At 36.0% G+C, this 19,278-nt stretch overlaps 1 protein-coding gene across 3 annotated transcripts in view; it reads left to right on the forward strand.

The window, feature by feature from the left end:
- The window catches only part of LOC131058282 (protein YLS7), a 78,536-nt gene extending 61,108 nt beyond the window's left edge, over positions 1-17,428 (forward strand). For all 3 annotated transcript variants that reach the window (XM_059218532.1, XM_057992159.2, XM_059218533.1), the window contains one exon: positions 16,119-17,428. In XM_059218532.1, coding sequence (XP_059074515.1) covers positions 16,119-16,916 — 798 coding nt within the window. In that variant the 3' untranslated portion in view covers positions 16,917-17,428. The remainder of the gene's footprint in view (positions 1-16,118) is intronic.
- The last annotated feature ends 1,850 nt before the right edge of the window (positions 17,429-19,278 follow it).

Below are 19,278 nucleotides of genomic sequence, written 5' to 3' on the forward strand. Positions count from 1 at the left end.
TATAAAGTTGTTTACAAGAGCTGTGTGTGTCACAGATGAATGAAATTGGTGTTTTTGTGTGAACATTTGTCTGAGACAGTTTTTGAACTGTTCTCTTGCGTAGCTGATGGTTGTTGGTTTAGAAAGTGAAGAACAATTTGTTATGATATAACATCTTCAGTAACGATTCATGAGACATAATGGATATCAATACTATTGAATCATTGACAACATCAGACAGGATGCAAATTCAGCAATTGCAATGTTTTTTTTATTATTGTCTAATTTCATGATGCCTTCTGCATATATATGGGGGTTCAAAATCCAAATGTCCTCGGCCAATGACAGTCATTTAGCATTCATATTACAACAATTGTGCTACCATTATGAGTTAATTTTTTTATTATTATTTCTGTCCATGACAAGGAGGGATTACTCTACTTTATCCTGAATCTGAATTTGTCTTCACATGATCGAGAGGTGATTACTGTACTTATCGTCCATATTCTGAGTTTACCTTAGGTATCTAGAATAGCTAACTAACTGTATAGCCTGTATAATAATGTACTAGAAGCAGTTAATTAGTTGAAATATTATCTGTTAGGCATGTTCATGATATATAGGTTAGTTTGAGAATCTGATCTGAAATTTGAACTATTTTTAATAGCAGACAGCTCCAAGTCATTCTTAACAAGTTTACTTAAGATATCTAGATTCACTTTTCTTTATGCTTTTTTTTCCTTTGAAAGGAAAAGGTTTTGCATAGAACATTTGCAAGTCTAGACATTAAATGCATTAATATGGACCTTAAGTGTTGCGTAGTTTTCTTGTGGGTCCAAATGCATTAGGATAGGCCACTGTGGGCTCTAAATGAATGTTCTAGTATAGATTACTTTCGAGTCTAAATGCATTCTTTTTTGTAGATCACTTTTGACTGTAAACACATTCTTTTTTGTACGTAACTTGTGATTCTAGACACATTAGCATATGTCACTGAGATCTTAAGTACATAAATGTTCCATAGGTCTAAGTATATAACTGTTGTATGGGTTCCTTGTGATACAAAAACATTAGTGTACTGCTTACATTCAAATATCAAGCCATTATTGTTGTATAGGCCACCTTTGAGTCCAAAGACCCTAAACACATATTGTTGCAATGGCCTTGTGTGGGTGTAAACTCAATTTAGATTATTTAGTTCTCCTTTACTCTTGATCTTGTCTAAGGTATAATCGAGATTTTGGATCTTAGTTGTTTAATAATAAGGTTCGATATGACAAGTTGTTGAAGTCCTAAATTAAGGAGATGAAGTGCTTTGAGACAAATTTTGATTGGATCCCTACATTTAATAATGGAAATAATATAAAGCAGAAAATAAATCACACACAAGACGAGATGTTTGTGGGCTATGATGCTCTAATAGTAATACCCAATATACGAAGAGATAGAATATACCCTAGAGGTAGGGTAACACCGTATAATACTTCTTATGGAATAAGCCAAATCCACTCTAGATCTCCAAGAGATCCCAAACACAATATCATACCACACCTTTACTATGATATTCACCATCTTTATATAGACATCTCCCAAGCAATATAATGGAGTTGCAAACCACTAAAACCCACTTAGGCCTCCTAATTACCTAACATAATTGATGATTTAATATATCTAACTTAAGGAATGTGCCCTACATGTCAGCATCATTACACACTTACATTCATTAGTATAACATGCCTTCCTTCCTTGACATATTTTATCCCTGAAACATGAAAAGAAACTAAATAATATTATAATTATGCTGCAAGTCTTTACAAATATGATGCCATGTCCTATCACCAAACCATCCATAGGTGATCTTTGTGGTGGTTGTAGCTTGGATGCTTCTTGTTGCTTGCTTCGTTGACTCAAGAAGGAGAACAAACTTTTCCTCTTTCTTTATATGTGTTGTGATGTTTTCACACCGCCCCATTGCAAATGGGGACCCCCACTTTTTGCTTAGTCGGTTTTACTTAGTTTGTGAGCTCAGCAATATGTTTCAGTTACTCAAGCTTTTTGATAGGCGAGTGATGATCAATCCTTGATGTGGTTAAGGAAGAGTTGCACATTTTCATGACGAATTCATTGAGTGGGTGTTGAGTGATCTTGAAAGTTGAATTTGGAAATAGATTGCCAAGCCTAGGTAAGCTTGCATTCAAACATGTTTTTTTCAAGGGTGAAGTATGTTCGAAAAGAGAGATCAAGTGTAATTTTGCTTGAGGATTGCATAAAATAAATGCAAAATTTGAAAATTCCAAATTTGAAGTTAGGAATTTGTCCTTACAGAAGAAAATCAATTAAATTCCAGGAAAAGTCAAGGAAAATGAGGGAAAGAGTGAAGATGGAGCAAAGTAAGTATTATTTTTTTCCATGTAAAGTTGATGAATTGCAAATTTTTCCATGGAACTCCAAAATCCATGACTTTTTTGGAGAAGTTGAATTTATCCATGAAGAGCTAGAATCCACTATTTTCCTTCAAGGGCTTGGTTTTTTTTTGCACAACTCTCCAAAATCCATGACTTTCCAAACACTTGTAAAATTTTCCTTGAGATGCTCTAATCCAGGAAATAATTTTGACATGCGTAATTCTCCATTGAGTCTCAATATCCATGACTTTCGAGAGGGTTTAACATTTTTTCCTTGTACCTTGAAAATCCACGAAAAATACATGAAGTGCAAACTTTTTTGTGAAGTGGTAAAATCAACGAAAAAGTGATGCAATAGCAAAATTTTCCAAGCCTTGCTAAAATCCACAACAAAGTGAGGAAATGCAAATTTTTTCTATGCTAACTGAAAACCTACAAAATTTTCTGCTAGGGCAGAATTTGCATGGATCAGAAACATATGAAATTTGTTAGAAAATGTGAGCATTCAACTTGTTTAAATATCCCTCTTCAAATGTAAAACATGTGGAGTAAAGAAAAGGCCAACCTAAGCATAAACATCAATCAAAAAGTGTGAAGGGCAGCCGACTTACCTTTGCAAGATTAAATTATAAAGGAAAGGTAACGTGTGAAGCAAGAAAAAGGCGGAGCTCCTTATAGAGAAAGCGTACACCGCATATAGTGGGGGATTAAGGAATTAACTCTCAATCCAATTCAAAAACAAATCAAAGCCAGAATTTGAGAGTGAATTAGCAGCAGACCAGAGGAGTAAGGTGTGAACCCTCAACTCATTAAAACAATTCCAAACAAATCAGATGCAAGGATCAGAAGCAAATTGCAGAAGGGGAAGCAGAACTCAAACAGCAGCAAGTGCAAATTCAACAACTTAAGGAAAGAAATCAGATCAATGACAGAAGTAGCAACAGCTTTGTCGTGACGTTTTCACACATTGCCCCAATGCAAATGGGGACCCCCTACTTTTTAGGCCCTCTTGGGCTTTTTTGGTTTTTGTTCTTTGGGTCTTTTCGCAGCAATCCTTTTGGTCTCCTTGGTCTGCAAGTGTTTTGGTGAAATTTGATCAAGTTTGCAAGTCGTTTGAGTAAATTTTGCTAAGTTTGGAACTCGTTTGGTCTATTTTATCGTTTTTCCCTTTAGACTTAGGTTTGAGGTCTTTTCCTTAGGGTTTTAAAAAAACTGAGTTTTGCATTGAAGTCAGAGCCCTTCAAGGAAGCCACCAGTGAAATTTGAGCGAATTATGAGTAACTTTCTATTTTTAGAAAGTTACTATTTTTTAGGGGATTTCATTGCCTCCTGGATTGTCTTTATTTTGCCAAAAATCAAACTTACTATTTTTAGCAGTTTCTATTTTTAGTAAGTTTTGAAAAAGCAGATAGTTGATCAAAATGGCTGTCTGAAATTCTTTCCTGAAGTGGAAATTATTGAAAATCTCCCTAAGGCACATAAAATCCACTTCAATCCCAAATTGGCATCTAAATTTGGAAAATGAGCAGAAATTGGCTAAGTTTGGTGAAGAATCAATGAAAAATCCTTGCATTGGCAAAATGGGTTTCAAAGTAGGTGGGCACCAAATAAGGGTCTTGGAGGAATTTTCCTCCTAGACAAGAAATTCTTCACTATATGTTTTTGGTGCTCAAGTATGATGAAGAGTGCTAGAATGGGGTTGTGGAGGAATTTCCTCTCAAATGTACTTTTCCTCCACATCATGGATTCAGCGCCCAGGACTGGATGGTGAGCGCCAAAATGGGGTCATGGAGGAATTCTTCTCCATGACATGGATTCCTCCAGAGCATCAAAATTTCGCCCATGCATGGAAGGTGGGTGCTAAAGGGAAGGTGGTGAAGGAAAATTTCCTAACGCAAAGAATTCCTGCAAGGCATGAAATCCAGGCCCAAGTTGGAGATAGGGCGCTAGAATGAAGTAAGGGAGGAATTCTTCCTCCAAGGATAGTATTGAAGAGGAAATTCATAACAAGGAAGAAAATCAAAATTCCTCCACAAGGTAGAAATAATGCCCAAGGATGAAATTAAGAATGGAATTCCAGAGAAGGTAGAAATTACGACCAGAATGAAGAAATTCCAAAGCAAAGGAAAAATTTGCCAAATAAGAGAATTTTCTCTCTTGAACTCGAGAGCTCAAAAATGAAAAATTCCTAAAAAATAGGAAAAGTGACAAATTGATTAAAAATCTCCCCTAGAATAGGATGAACTCAAAAACACGAAGAAATTCTCCTTGGATAAAAATTTCTCTCTCCAGGTTTCCAAGGCGCATTTGGAAAGTGTTTCCTTGTTCTTCAACATAATGCGGATGACTCAGGAAATGGTGGCGGATTGGGAGAAGTGTTTCTCCATGTGCGAAGAAGAAATTTCCTTGCTAGAATTTAAAATGGAAAATGTGGCAAGTGTCTCCGTAGGAGAATTGGGGGCCATCATCACCAGATTTATTGCATATGCCATTAATGAGTGAGATAGTGGTCGTCCATTTTTGGACAAGAATCTTTTGATTGCATGACATAGTGGCGCATTCATGGCTGGAATATTTGACCAAGGTGGCGGCTAATTCATTGCATGACAGCTATCATACTTAATGAAATGGAGCATCTTTTGCATGTAACCAATTTTGGAGGTGATGGTGCATTTATTGCACCATGGGCAGTTTTTAGCATGATAGAGCATTTATTACACATTGGGCGAACTTGGTAGATAATGGTGCATTTAATGCACAGTGGATGCCATTTTTTGCAAACAGGAATTTATTGATAAGTGGACATGATGCGTCATTAATGTTTATTCCTACCTTGTTGCATCATGTGTGTGGTCTTTTGTGTCTAATCCTAATTAGTGTTTGCATGTAATCAAGGTTGGAGGCCTATATAAGGGGGTGACCCCTTCATTTGTAAAAGGAGGGAGATTTGTATGAAATTGTTGTAAAAGTGGTACAATATTCTTTGGTGGTGTTCACTTAAAGTTATTTTTCGAAACTTGCATGGCTTCACCTTCCTCACTTGGAGTAGAAGTAGAGTAGTTTTTTGATTTCAATGGAGAATGTAATGGTGTTTGATGAATTTCCATGCTTCATACTTTTTGCATCTTGTTGATTATAAGTTGTAGTCTAAAGTTAGCTCAAGCCACTAAATTTGTGCTAAGTTCGATTGTGGATGCTCGTTTGGATTGCATCGTTTAGGGTATTCAAATGCACCTTCTTGATATGAAAATCCTTCAACATCCTTGGAAGATTACACCAATTCTTTTGGAGTTGTAGTTAATCTTGGCGAAGTAGATCTTGGTTTATTTGGAATTCGTCCATTAGAGCACACTCTATTGATATCATTGCCCTTAGGAGTAGATTTAGATCCTTCTAACTCTCTTTCCCCTTTAATTTCAGTTCATTCCAGTTTAGTTCGTTCGAAGCAGAAGCATCACAAAATTGCTATATTTGATGATGAGGTTCCAGCCACAACAAAGAAGTGAAAGAATGATCCAAACGTAAGTCCCCTTGGATTACCAAGAAACATCAAGCCAAACGAGTCTATATCCATCAAAAAGTCGCTAGTATGCAGTTGGAACCTTGTTGTCATTGTATGATCTTCTTGCAATCTTAGCATACGTATGATTTTGATCAAGAGGGGATAAGGTGTCCGTTGGAAACTTTATTTTGTGTTGGTGTGGTCATAAAAAAACGTCAACAAGTTCCAAAAGAGAAGAGATGCGAATTCATAGCAGAGAAGAGGCAGATTGGAATAAATTTGTGGAAAAAATGAGATTGCAAACAAGGCAGTGAACGAAGGAAGGAGGTACCTAGCTCGTCATTGTGGACCTTGAGGAGATGACTTTTGAAAGGAAAATAAGCGATTTACTTACAAACTGAACATTTCCCTCATGAACTTGATGCATTTCCAGTTTGTAAAAGGGGGTTTGTTCTTGTTGTTTCACAATGATTTTAATGCAAGAGGTTTTAACTCTCATTTTTTGTCATGATTAACTTAATGTTTCATCTACAAATCACAATTTAGGGCATATTTTCTTTTCAGGTTTCATGTAGCGAGTGATGCAATGGCTCTACAACAATGCTAATAAGAGGAATCAAGGTTTGAGTTCGAGAGAAGATGAAAAGACAATATCAGGACTTAGCACACGCCAAGGCTCAAGGGAATGCATTACTCTAGAAGGAAGGACTTTGCAATGACCTTGGATTTGGAAATCCAAGATCAAAATGGATAATGACGAGAAAGAGAAACACTTAATGGGGGAATGAAGAGGTAGCTATAAGATTGAATAGCATCAAGGGTTCATTCCAAGGCAAAAAAAGAAGAATATACTTCACCATCATGAAGGAGGAAGGCCAAATGGAAAGATACTACAACATGAAGGGGGATTACAAAAGAAATATTTCAAAGGATGAGGAAAACATTTCAAGAAAGATTCCAAGACACGATGAAGATGAAGGCAAAATGATGTTCAAGATAAGTATTCCTAAATGTGAAGAAGAAAAAGTGAAATATGGTCAAGAATGGATGATAGTTTTAGAAGAGTTAATCAAAGTTAGAAACTTGATCATCAAGAGGATGCAATTTGGGAATATGAACCATCACATCAAGCAATTGGATGATGTTGAGTGTCGAGATATTGCTAGGGAGACATGCAAACTAAGGTGGCACTTGATCATCATCGACCAATTCAGTGATGCCAAGTCAGTTCTTCTAGGTGTATTGAACCTAACTCATCAAAAGAGGAGCAAGTGACATATGGCATTACATCAAATATTATTCAATGTACCTAATCTCATTTCTCATTGATCCACATTCAAAGAGGGACATGTGCGCAAAGTGTTGTAGTTTTCTCATTGGTTAAAGTGGTTGTTGTTATAACTAGCCCTAATTAGGGTTTCATGGTTAAATCTCGTCCATTGATTTCAAATCAATCTGAGCCATTCATTTGTATCAAGATTTCTATATAAGGTTTGCCTTCTCGTTTGTAAAGGTTAATAGGTGGATAATAGAGTAGAGCAGAATAGTTAGCAAGTAGAGTAGGAGGAGGAAGCTAGAGATTGTTGCCAAGACTTGTTGAAATTAATACATAATTTTTGTTGAAGATATGGTGGGTCTTTGTGTTGTATTTCTACATTTTGCATGGTTTCTTGTTACTTCTCAAAGTTAATTGAAGTTTATTGATTATGATGGAGAAATGCGAAGATATATGATGAATTCCTTAGTGTTCATACCATTTGTTATTTGTTGATTGCAAATTGTAGTGCATGGTTGGTCTAAACCTCATTGTTGCAATAGTTCGATTGTGAATGTGTAATTTGGATTGCACCACTATTGGGTATTTTGATGAAGATTTACAATATGAAAATATTTTGTTACGTTGGGAGATTGCATCGGTTTTGTGTAGTTGTTATCATGGCAAAACAAAGCTTGGTTTAAGGAGTTTGTCTATTTGAGTATCATTCATTATCATCATTGTTCATAGGTCTAAATTAGATAATTTAGATTAGATTCTCTACCCTTTTTTCTTTGATCTTTGTTTGGTAGAAGTAAATTTAGTTTCCAAGTTCCAATTGCTTTGCAGAAGCATAAGCCCCTTTGTGATATCGTCATATCACATCATTTCACTGAGACTATCCAATTTGCATCATCGAGACCTGACTAAAGAAACCTTGGGGTAGCCTTACCTGATCACAATATTTAGCATATAAGGTTTCCTTGTTCAAGAGAGGATAGAATACTTAGTATTTTATTTTGTGTTTGGGGTGTCATAAAAAAACACATCAACAATATCCATCTCCTCATTTTGCCCTTTGATTCTTTGGTGCACTCTTCACTAGCTTCTTGAATTTGCCTCTACCTTGACTTTCCTTTTGTCTTAATTATGTGTAATATCTTGTAATGTAACTTTTTCCCTCCTATACGAAAGCTTCATGAATTTATTTTGCACATTAATGTGTACTATATCCCAAATATTCTCTTTTGCACATAAAAAATAACCATGGATAACCAGTAGCAACATCCAAAGTATCCATATCCAAAGCATAAATGTTTCAGTGCAAAACATATTTATCCACGAAGAGCTTTAAATCTTCAAAAAATTGAATATCCTTACTTTCCATTTTAGAGTCCTTGATGTGCTTTGCTTGTACCTATAGTTTCTTGGCTAGTTCCTTGCTGGTGAAGTTATACTTGATGCTAAGATTTATAGAAACAATAACCTTTATCTTCTAAATGCATCTCTGAAATTTAAGGATTGAATCTTCCTTGGAGGTGAAGTGCATGTACTTGTATCTTTCATCTTCACTTCATCATCATCTTTTCCTCTACTGAATTGTCTCGTATTATTTCTTTTGGTGCCCATTTATCTATAAGAAAGCTTGCTTCATATCAATCAAAGAAGAAAAATTGTTATGCAATGACACATACCAACATTTAACTTCATCTTTTTAAGTATAGAGAAAAAAATATTTTCCATAATATATTATCATTGTAAGATCTTTTATATTGGTGCCACCATTCTAATGTATCTCCACTTCCATCAAAATTAGGAATCCCAATTGAAACATGCTCTATCCATATTGTTGTCCCAACTCTGAGCGAATCATTTCATAACATTGTCACCCTCAAAAAAAATAATATAAACCCCTAATGAATTTTCACAAGCTTTCAAAAAATGTAAAAATACATAAAAATTATGTGATTTGCAGCACGAGGAGCAAATTTCTGAAAAACCCAAAAATTGCAATAATAGTGAATTCAAATCTAGACTTCTGGTGGATCAATGCGCCCTTGTTTAACCGGCTGGAATTAAGAAAAAAAATATTGTTTTGCAGCTCTGGGAGTGAATTTGGTGGAAACCCTAATTTCACAGCAAGTCTCTCAAATTTGCTTAAAATATCGATTATAATAGCTTCAATATGTTCTTGATCAACTGTCCAAAATTTAGATTTTTTTTTGGCGAATTGAGATAGATATGAGCTTCACATTTTGACCTTCTCAATTGAGAAAAGATTGTCTTTGTTTCTCACCTTCTTGATGCTAAGATGATGCTTTGGTAGCATTTGATAGGATATAAATATATAATAATGTAAATAATATAATGTGGAAGATAGATCACACACAAGATATGTTCGTGGGCCAAGATACCCTAATATCTAATATAAAAAAATATAGAATAAACCCTTGACGTAGGGAAGAAGCCACTCCATGATATATCTCCAAGAGATCCCAAACACAGTATCATACTCGAAACATATTGTTACAATGATAATCACCACCTTTATATAGATTTGCTAATAATATAACGGAGGGATAAACCATTAAATCCATGTAAAGCCTCGTAATTACCTAATATAATTCATGACCCAATATGACTAGTCTAAGGGGTATGTGCCACGTGTTGGCATCTCTATCCAATTATATACATTATACTATCATATCCTTTGGGCACATAACATATTTCACCTACTCCAAACAAGAAAATTTGACAAGCATTGTTGTAACAGTAGAGCAAAGGAAGAAAAAACAAGGATGATGAAAAACAATATATTGAGTTGCTATTATCAAGACCAATATTCATAGTCCAAAGAGAAGTTAGATTGATATTAATTCTGTTCCTTTGTGTCAGAAGTGTTTAAAATTTCTCTCTAAAATTCAGTTACTCACTTGTAAACATGAATATACCCATTCAGGTCATGTACAAGTAATTCAATTTATTGAATCATCAATTCCTGCATTGGTGACATGCAGAAGATGACTGTTGCAGCAGTCAAGCATGTGGATTAAGCAAGTCTTCCTCAGAATTCAAGCTGGTAAGCTGTGGAAGATCTAGGAAGATCCACAATGCATTTGAAGGGTCATTTAGCAATTGGCTTGTAAAACTTCCAAGATGATAATGGAGTCATAAACCCACTTTTCTGGTCTTCTCCCTTACGTGTTAATCTATAGTTTGTGTCTGTGAGTTTTTTGCCTGCCCATTTTCATTCTAGGCAACTACTTCACATGGTCAAACACTTCAGCAGATGTATAAATAGTGTGCCAAGTTGACAAAAAGCATAGAACATGTTCATAACAGAAAACAGAAGTATATTTGAGATGCATAGACCTTATTCAATCAACATACTCTTTTTATACAGTCTTGTGGGATTAGAGGGGTGACATATTGTTATGCATCATATGTGTAACGTTGTAGGCACATATTTGAGCACATATAAAATTTCAAGACAAATGGAAGATCTAGATGTAGAAAATATCAATTTTGGCCTTCTGAGTGTTGACTTAAGTAGTATATTGCATTTGATCAGCACATAAGTAAAAACAGTAAAAATCAGTGTTGGTGAGTTTACACAAGAATATTTAAGTTGATTACTGATCAGTTGGTATTGGAGCAAATTTTTCCATGTGACCTCTTTAAGGGTGTTGCTAAAACATTTTAGATAAGTGTATGTATTTATTCCATATTTGATAGTTGACAACTTGACAAGGAAGTGCAAGCCATTTGGTTGCATAGTTCAGCTATGGGCAAAAATTTGAAGAGAGAGACTTTAAAATATTGAAGATACTAAACAGCAAATCTGGATCAAAAAAAAGAAGTTGAGTAATAAGATGGTGCAACACTTGGAAATGGAGAGAGTCAAGACTTCAACTCATGGAAACATCTGTTCTGGCATTGGAGAGAGTTACCAAATGAGTGTAGCAGCCAAGCATATTGTCAAGCAATTTTTTCCACAACAAGAAAAGATTGAAGGGAATTATAGCAGTGCTAGGAAATGTTCACAATGTCTTTAAGGCTCAAATTGAGCAGTTGGCTTGTGAATCTTGCAAATTGATAATGGAGATGAGGTACAACCCCATTCTCTTGGAGATTTTTTGGTAGGTTGCTCTAGGGAAAATTCTTTTGTTGATCACTATTTTATATGCAATTGAGTCCTACATGCTTGCTTTCATTTTATGCAACTACTTTCCATACACAAACATTTAAGCTAACATATAAAGGATGTTTTAACAGATATAAGCCTCAGATACCGGTTCTCCCCTATTTTGGTTGGTTCCTGGTCCTGGTCCGTGCCCGGTCCTGGTCCTGGTCCGGTTCGCCCTGGGTCCCACCCGGGTCCTGCCCAGCCGCCTGGGCAGGACCCGGGTGGGACCCAGGGCGAACCCAGGAGGACCCGGGTGAACCCAGGAGGACCCGGGTGAACCCAAGCCCGTGGGTTCCCAAAAACGGGGCCCACGGGTTAGCAAGCATTTAAAAACAATAAAAAAACAATATTTTTAATCTTCTAATTACATCTAAACCCTAATCCGCCCCTCTATGATGCATTTCATGCAATTATGGATTTATGATTTATTGATTTATGATTTATCTGTTATCATCTATGTATCATTGTATGGGAAAGTTACATTGTATGTTTGATGTTTCATATTTGTATGTTTGAACTGTGAACATATATAATTTTGATGTTTGAAGTTTGAACATATATATATATATATTAAAAAAAATTAAAATATATATATATATGTACGGACGAACCCGTACCCGTACCCAAAAAATTTATTTTTTTGCCGAATCCGCGAACGCGTACCCGAATCCGCGAACGCGTACCCGAATCCGAACCCGAATCTGAACCGGAACCGGTAACTTAGATATAAGCACAACCTTTGTTCATAAAGACAAATAGAAGTATGGTTTAGTCACATAAGCCATAAGAAGCATTATACTCTTTGTGGCACTATTAGTCTTGTGGAATTAGAGGATTCAAATTATGATATGGAGCATAAAGGGGTGTGAGTATAGAATTGTTGGTATTTATGTGAGCATGTACACAATTGCAAGACAAGTGAAAGATGTAGATGGAAACCGCATAGATATAGCAAATACCAATTTTCCACTATATTAATGTTGGTTTCAGTAGGATATTGCATTAGATCAGCACACAAATAAAGCTAAATCCATCTTTGATGAATTATACATAAGTAATGAATCATTAGAGGTCATTAAGCTCTATGGGGAGTTAAAGCTAAAAGAAAGATGTGGCATCATTAAGAGGGTATAAAGATACGACACAAATAGCTTGAGTTGACCTACTACCTGCTAATTGCTAGGATGGGAGATTTTTCTTAGATGGTTGTGCTATTCGTACTGGGTTGTTTAATCCATATATTAGTGACACATTCCTGTTGTGTAGGTGAGATGGTAGAGATTCTCTTCCCCAGCTTGTTTTGAGGTGTCTTGATTCTAACCTAGTTCAATAATAGAACAAGTCTGATTTTGATACACTTATGTGGGAGTTGCTGCGCATCAATGTAGTAAATGTGACGAGAAGGTCGGCTCACATTAGCCCATGGCATGGAGTTCAACAACATCGATTTTCCAATTTGGTAAGTGATTACCTAGATGGAATTGAAGCTGCTTTCTTTATGCCGGTGGTGACCCTCCTAGCTATGACTGAAGCAGGGGGACACATCATTTCATGCCCTAGTCGGATTGAGTGGCTTGTCTTGTTATGTAACTGCCTTCAAGACAACACCCAGTTGGGTAGGTTAAACCCTCCTCCCACTCTATGGAGGTCAGAATATTGAGCTTTTTCTCTTTGTAAGAATTGGGTGATTCCTCCTGCAATTTGGTCTAATGCTTGGGCTGTTAGATTGCTTATGATTGATCAGTGTGTGTCCACATGCTGGAGATAATTTGGGGTTTTGTTAACTCAATGCACATCTCCAAAATCCATGCTTTCATGTTGGATGCATTAATAAACATGTGGCAACTTAAATGTCAAAATTTGGTTTGCACTTGCCTAGTCTTATCCTTGCTCTCAAGGTTCATGGTTTGATTATTGAACCTGCCATATGAATCATCTTTTCTTTAAAATATTGGTTGTGCTATTCTCTTACTACCATTCAATTCTTATAGTGTTACGTGCCCTAACTATATCTATTTTTCATATTTTTGTTTGTTATCAGATCATAATAAATTAATTTTTGTTTGCAAATGTTTTTTCAAGTCACCCAAACTTTTAAATGACCTTTACAAATTCTATAAATGAATCTGTGGCAGTAGATCTCAAGGCTGCTAAAAAATGTAGTAGTCATCATTGAGTTGACCACTAGCAGTCCTAATTTAACAAGTATTATCTTCATGTAGAGAATCTTGCTGTTGCCTGCAACCTTGTGCAACTTTGTTCGTCTATGGTGGAATTGAGCTTACCACAATGGTAACCTTTTTCCTCCTTGGATTCATCTTCTCATATTTAGTCAGTTTGGCATAGTCTCACTTCATCTGTTGATTTGCGATATCCTGCTTACTTGGTAGAAGTTAGAACAATACCAAGCCTTGAGTGGTCCTTGCAGCTTGCTTTATTGAGTCTGCCTTTGGTCCCAAATTCTATTGGATTCCCGTGGACCTCCATGACTTACATGATCTCACTTTAGCCATCAAACAGTCTCTGATTTCTCTTGTTTTTCTATCGACCCCTTTAGTCATCTAACAGGATAATGATTGTGCCCTACCAGAAACTTCTTTGGCCTTATCTTCTTAATACTAGAAACAAATGTCTTTCTAATCTTTGAAGAGAAAAGGAATTAATAGCTTCAGTTTCTATTTAACATTGTCCTCTCTCTTTCTCTTTCTCTCTCTCTCTCTCGCTCTGTGTGTGTGTTGTCATCCAGATTGAATCTTATTGATCCTTAAATAATGTAAATAATGTTTTATACAACAAATGGGAAAGTAAAAAATGTTTCTTGATGTGTAGATTATGACCTGGACCTTAAAGACTTTATGGACATGATATTTTGTGAGTACTTTAACTTCTTACAAGCTCCCTACATAAATGATGCTCAGATCATGGCCTACTTAAATGCCCGAATGCTTTTTTGCAAATTTTTATTCTTTTTGTTCTTGCACGTGGAATAGTTACTTTACACATTAACTTTGTGGTATCAACTTTTTTATTTTATAACTATGCCCGGGGGAAATAGTTTTTAACCTTTTATAGGTTATTCAGTATTCACTTTTAATCTGGACCTTCTATCATAGAATGCGGCTATTGCCACATCACTTTATTCATTCTTGATTTTTAATTTCAGCTGAAGATGTGGCATAATATTTGAATCCCATGATGGCATACATGCAGAAAATAATGTTTAGCCTTTGCATTTTTTTTCGTGCACTAGAAATGTATTTACCGTTGCTTTTCAATACTCTTTAGTATGCTCAGTACAATGAAGCTAATTATGTTTTATATATCCAAGTCACCTAACTTAATGAGTATCGAGTACAAGCATTGCAACTTCGCCGAAAAGTTAATGACATGAGAGATGAGCTGAGTGTCTAACAAAATGAATTTATTCCTATGCATTACCACCGAATTTCAGCAACTATTTTCTAAAGTTGAGAAAAGACGACTAGACAGGAGAATTGCACTATTCTAGCCTAGAAATATGCCACCTCTATATAAAGTTGGGGTGGATTATATGTTATAAACTGTTTTAATTTCATTAGATATAGTCAAACAAATATAGTAAATGGAAGAAATGCAAACCTTTTTTAAAAATTAGTAATGCTTGCAATAATGGCTATTTTTTTTAGATGCCTTGCCTGGTTTGTCACAACCGAAGTGTATAATGTAAATCTTCAGAGAGATGGCTGCATCTATAAATATTCTTCTTTTGGAAACTTTCATTCACTTTTCAACAGTGTAAACATGTAGTAGTCTCACCTTTCTACCAAAGGAATGGACCTTGTTGAATATTTTTCAAAGCTCTGGTTTTTCTCTCCCTAGCAGAAAATACAAATCCATTATGTTGTTAAAGAAGAACATGGTGATTATTGTTTGTTAGAAAGGGAAAATGTAATGATCAGATGATGCGAAACTAAATCATGCTCTTGCTGAGAGGCAAAATTTTGCAAACAGTTTCGCATTGAAGCTGTTTAAATAAAGAGTAGAATATGATACTAAGCAACCTTTTAGGTGAATTAGAAATGGATTATGCCTCTTGATATTATCATTTGGAGATAAGAAATTCTATTTGCAGCTTCACATATTTTAATTTTTATGTCTTACAGTTATTTTGCAAATTTTTAATGGAGAAATTGTCCAGATTAAAATTGTAATAAGATTTCACTAGTGGTTCCCGAGTCAGAAACAGAAGAACTAGTAGAGAGGTTTTGAGTTCAGCCTTAAGTGTTGAAGAAACAATCGTTATAAGATAATTGCTTGCATACTCTTAACAAGTTAAGTACTAGATGATATTAATGTGTCTGACTCTGTCCTGACTTTTAATAGGGGTGACCTACTAAAATGAAGCCTAGGAATTAGTTGAATTTTATCTCATAAGCTGGGGATGAATTCCTGTTATGGATGTGTTCAAGGAACTCACGGGCAAATGTTTCCTTAATTGGGAGACTATTTGGTCATGTGGAATTGAGTTGCAATGTCCACACAGAACACACATATTGTTTGGATTTCTTTCAAGACTGATTTAGGCTTGCATTCCTTTGATCTCATGATGACACAATGCTCTGGTGTTAAGTTTAATTCACTTTCCAAAACAATTACTATTTCTAGCTTTTGTTTTGTCCATGACATCATAAAGAAAATAAAATGTTTTCCTTTTAGTATTTGTGTTTACAAGAACCTAGGATATGATCAGATAGCTTGTGTTTCTCCTCTAGGATGTTGACTTTGATATTTGCATCTAACTGGTACGTACAGGTTGAAACTCCCCAAAACAAAGGAAACAAAAGAATGCAGCGCTGGTTCTTTCGTTCCCATTCAGTCACAATCATCCGCATATGGTCATCTTGGTTGGTGCATACTTCACATGAAGCTTTCCAGTTTGCTCCAGAAGGTCTTCCCAAATTGCATCTTGACAAAATAGACGAAACATTTATGGATTATCTTCCTCAATTTGATGTTGTGGTTATATCATCTGGTCATTGGTTTGCAAAGAAGGCAGCATTCCTTCTCAACGATAGTGTTGTAGGTGGACAGTTGTGGTGGGAGAAAGGTCACAAACGTCAAATTGATAATGTCGAAGCATTTTCTATTGCCACAGAGACTGCATTGAAAGGAATTGTTCACCATCCAAATTACAAAGGAATAACAATCTTACGTAGTTATTCTCCTGACCATTATGAAGGAGGTGCTTGGAATACTGGAGGTTCTTGCACTGGGAAAGTGAGACCTTTCACAGATAAAGAAGTTGTTGCCAATGGTTTTACAGACTTGATGTGGTCGCGCCAAAAACATGCACGTGACAAGGCTAAGAAGAGTGTGAAAAATGGCTCCAAATTGATATTTATGGACATAACTTCAGTTTTTCAGTATAGAGCAGATGGTCATCCTGGACCGTATCGGAGTCCTGACCCCAACAAAAAAACTCAGCGAGGTCCAAATGGACAGCCCCCACCTCAGGATTGTTTACATTGGTGCATGCCTGGTCCAGTTGACACATGGAATGAGCTTGTCTTTGAAATTGTGAGAAGGATTCTAAATGGCAATGATGTGTGAATTGCTATCTGTTCATTTTGAGAATCTACTTTACCGAATATACATAATCAAATAAAAGGAGCACAGCATATTTTCCCAGTTTTGGCAAATGATGCTCACAGCTTCCCTTTCCTTAATTCTTTGCAGCTCACAAGTGCACCAGCATCTCCCTTGCCAGACTCATTAAATTAGTAAGCGTTGGCTCATTTTTTAAAAAGCCAACTAAGGAATTCAGATGGAAGTAGATCTGAGGAGCATTATTTTTAGCACAGCCACTCCAACCTTTCTAATTTGACAACATTTTGCAGTCCTGTTTTCAGAGGACTTGTGAATTGCAACGAATGTTGGTCTACAGAATGGCAGGCATGTCCATTAATAAGATATGTAAAGCAGGGAAAGAAAGGAGTTAATTATATATTATTCTTCAATATATTTTGGGGAAGAAAGATATTGCAATTTATGTAACCATGAAGCTTTATGCCTGCAATTTTTATTGATATGGAAGAAATTCATTTATTTGGGGTCTGGTTTAAGTCTGGCATTATATACATTTTCTGCAATTTTCTGGATCGCACATGATGGCTTCAACACGCTTATAGGTTGCATTCACAACAATTAAGTAAATGATATATATTATAAACTGTGGTGGCTTCAACCTGGATATTGAGATTGGCAGTCAGAGTGAAACTTGAACAATTTGCACGTGATTGGCAATGACATACATTCAATGGGGCATGTTTTCACACCACGACAAAGATGTAATGTGTGAACCTTATCCTTCACAGAGCGAAAAGGAAATAATGACATGCATAGCAGTACAGTGATAGAAGAACACAGCATATACTAGCCACCCCCACAAATACACATTGCAAACTTGAGTTTGGGTTTCTAGTGTTACCGTTATGGTTAAGGCCCATCAAGCGGGTTTAGCCCGATAATTAATTCTTTTAAGAGAATTTAATTTACATAACTTCAGGAAATGCGAAACCTTAGGTGGAATTGTAATTTTTCAATGGTGTGCTAGGTTTTGAGATTTAACACGTCTTGTAATCATTGAAATGTGTTGTGAACTCTCAAATTAATTAGTTAAGTAAAATAATTTAATTTATCTGATTGAGAGCGATTGATAATCAATTAAATTAAATTTGAAATCAAAGTGTAGTATATTTTTATTTTAAAAAATTGGTTTTAAGAGAAAATAAAATATCAGTTTAGAATTTAGAAAATTCACTTTTTATTTCATTTTAATTTAGTTGAGTTGAACTCTTTAGAAGAATAAACTATTGTTGTAGTTAATAAAGAATAAACTATCGTTGTAGTTAATAAAGAATAAACTATCGTTGTAGTTAATACTTAATTAAAAAATAGTCTATTTACTTATTATATTTCATAGAAAATTATCATTTATTTATTAGTTGCATTTAATCTCTTTATTTATCATTGGTGATTAGTTAAAATGTGTAAAGTTTAAATATAATTTAGCTTAGTTAGGGTTTATTAAGCTGTAGGTGTTAGGTCATGCCTTAGGGTTTATTAAGCTGTAGGTGTTAGGTCATGCCTTAGAGGTTCAACTAACTTCACTACCAATTAGGAATTAGAGAGAATGTTACGTTCAGGAGGTTCTCCATTGAGGTTTATTAAGCTGTAGGTGTTAGGTCATGCCTTAGAGGTTCAACTAACTTCACTACCAATTAGGAATTAGAGAGAATGTTACGTTCAGGAGGTTCTCCATTGAGACATGTTGCATAAGGTTTCAAAATCTCAATTAGGTTATCATCGTTTTATGTTGTGCAAAATGAGTTTCATAATACCCACTCATCTTATTCCTTCTCTCACCTTGTCTAGTCTGATTGTTATGACATTGCGTTTGTAACGTGCATATACTAAAACGAATTTGCCTTGTACACCAAGTTCATCACACACACACACACACACACACACACACACACACACACACACACACACCCACACACGCGCACACACACGCGCACACACACACGCGCACGCCCACGCACGCACGCACGCACGCACGCACACACACACGCACACGCACACGCACACACACACTCTGACACACTCAAATTAATATGAATCCTTAATGTTATAAACTAAAAATTTAATGTCCTTAATGTTATAAACTAAAAATTTCATGGTAATTCACACACACACACACACACACACACACACACACACACACACACACACACCACACACACACACACACCAACCACACACACACACACACACACACGCACACACACACACACACGCCCACACGCGCACGCGCACGCGCACCCACACACACGCACGCGCACACCCACACACCCACACCCACACACACACACACACACGCCCACACGCGCACGCGCACGCGCACCCACAC

This window comes from Cryptomeria japonica, chromosome 3, assembly GCF_030272615.1.
Source record: "Cryptomeria japonica chromosome 3, Sugi_1.0, whole genome shotgun sequence".
Classification (NCBI taxonomy): domain Eukaryota; kingdom Viridiplantae; phylum Streptophyta; class Pinopsida; order Cupressales; family Cupressaceae; genus Cryptomeria; species Cryptomeria japonica.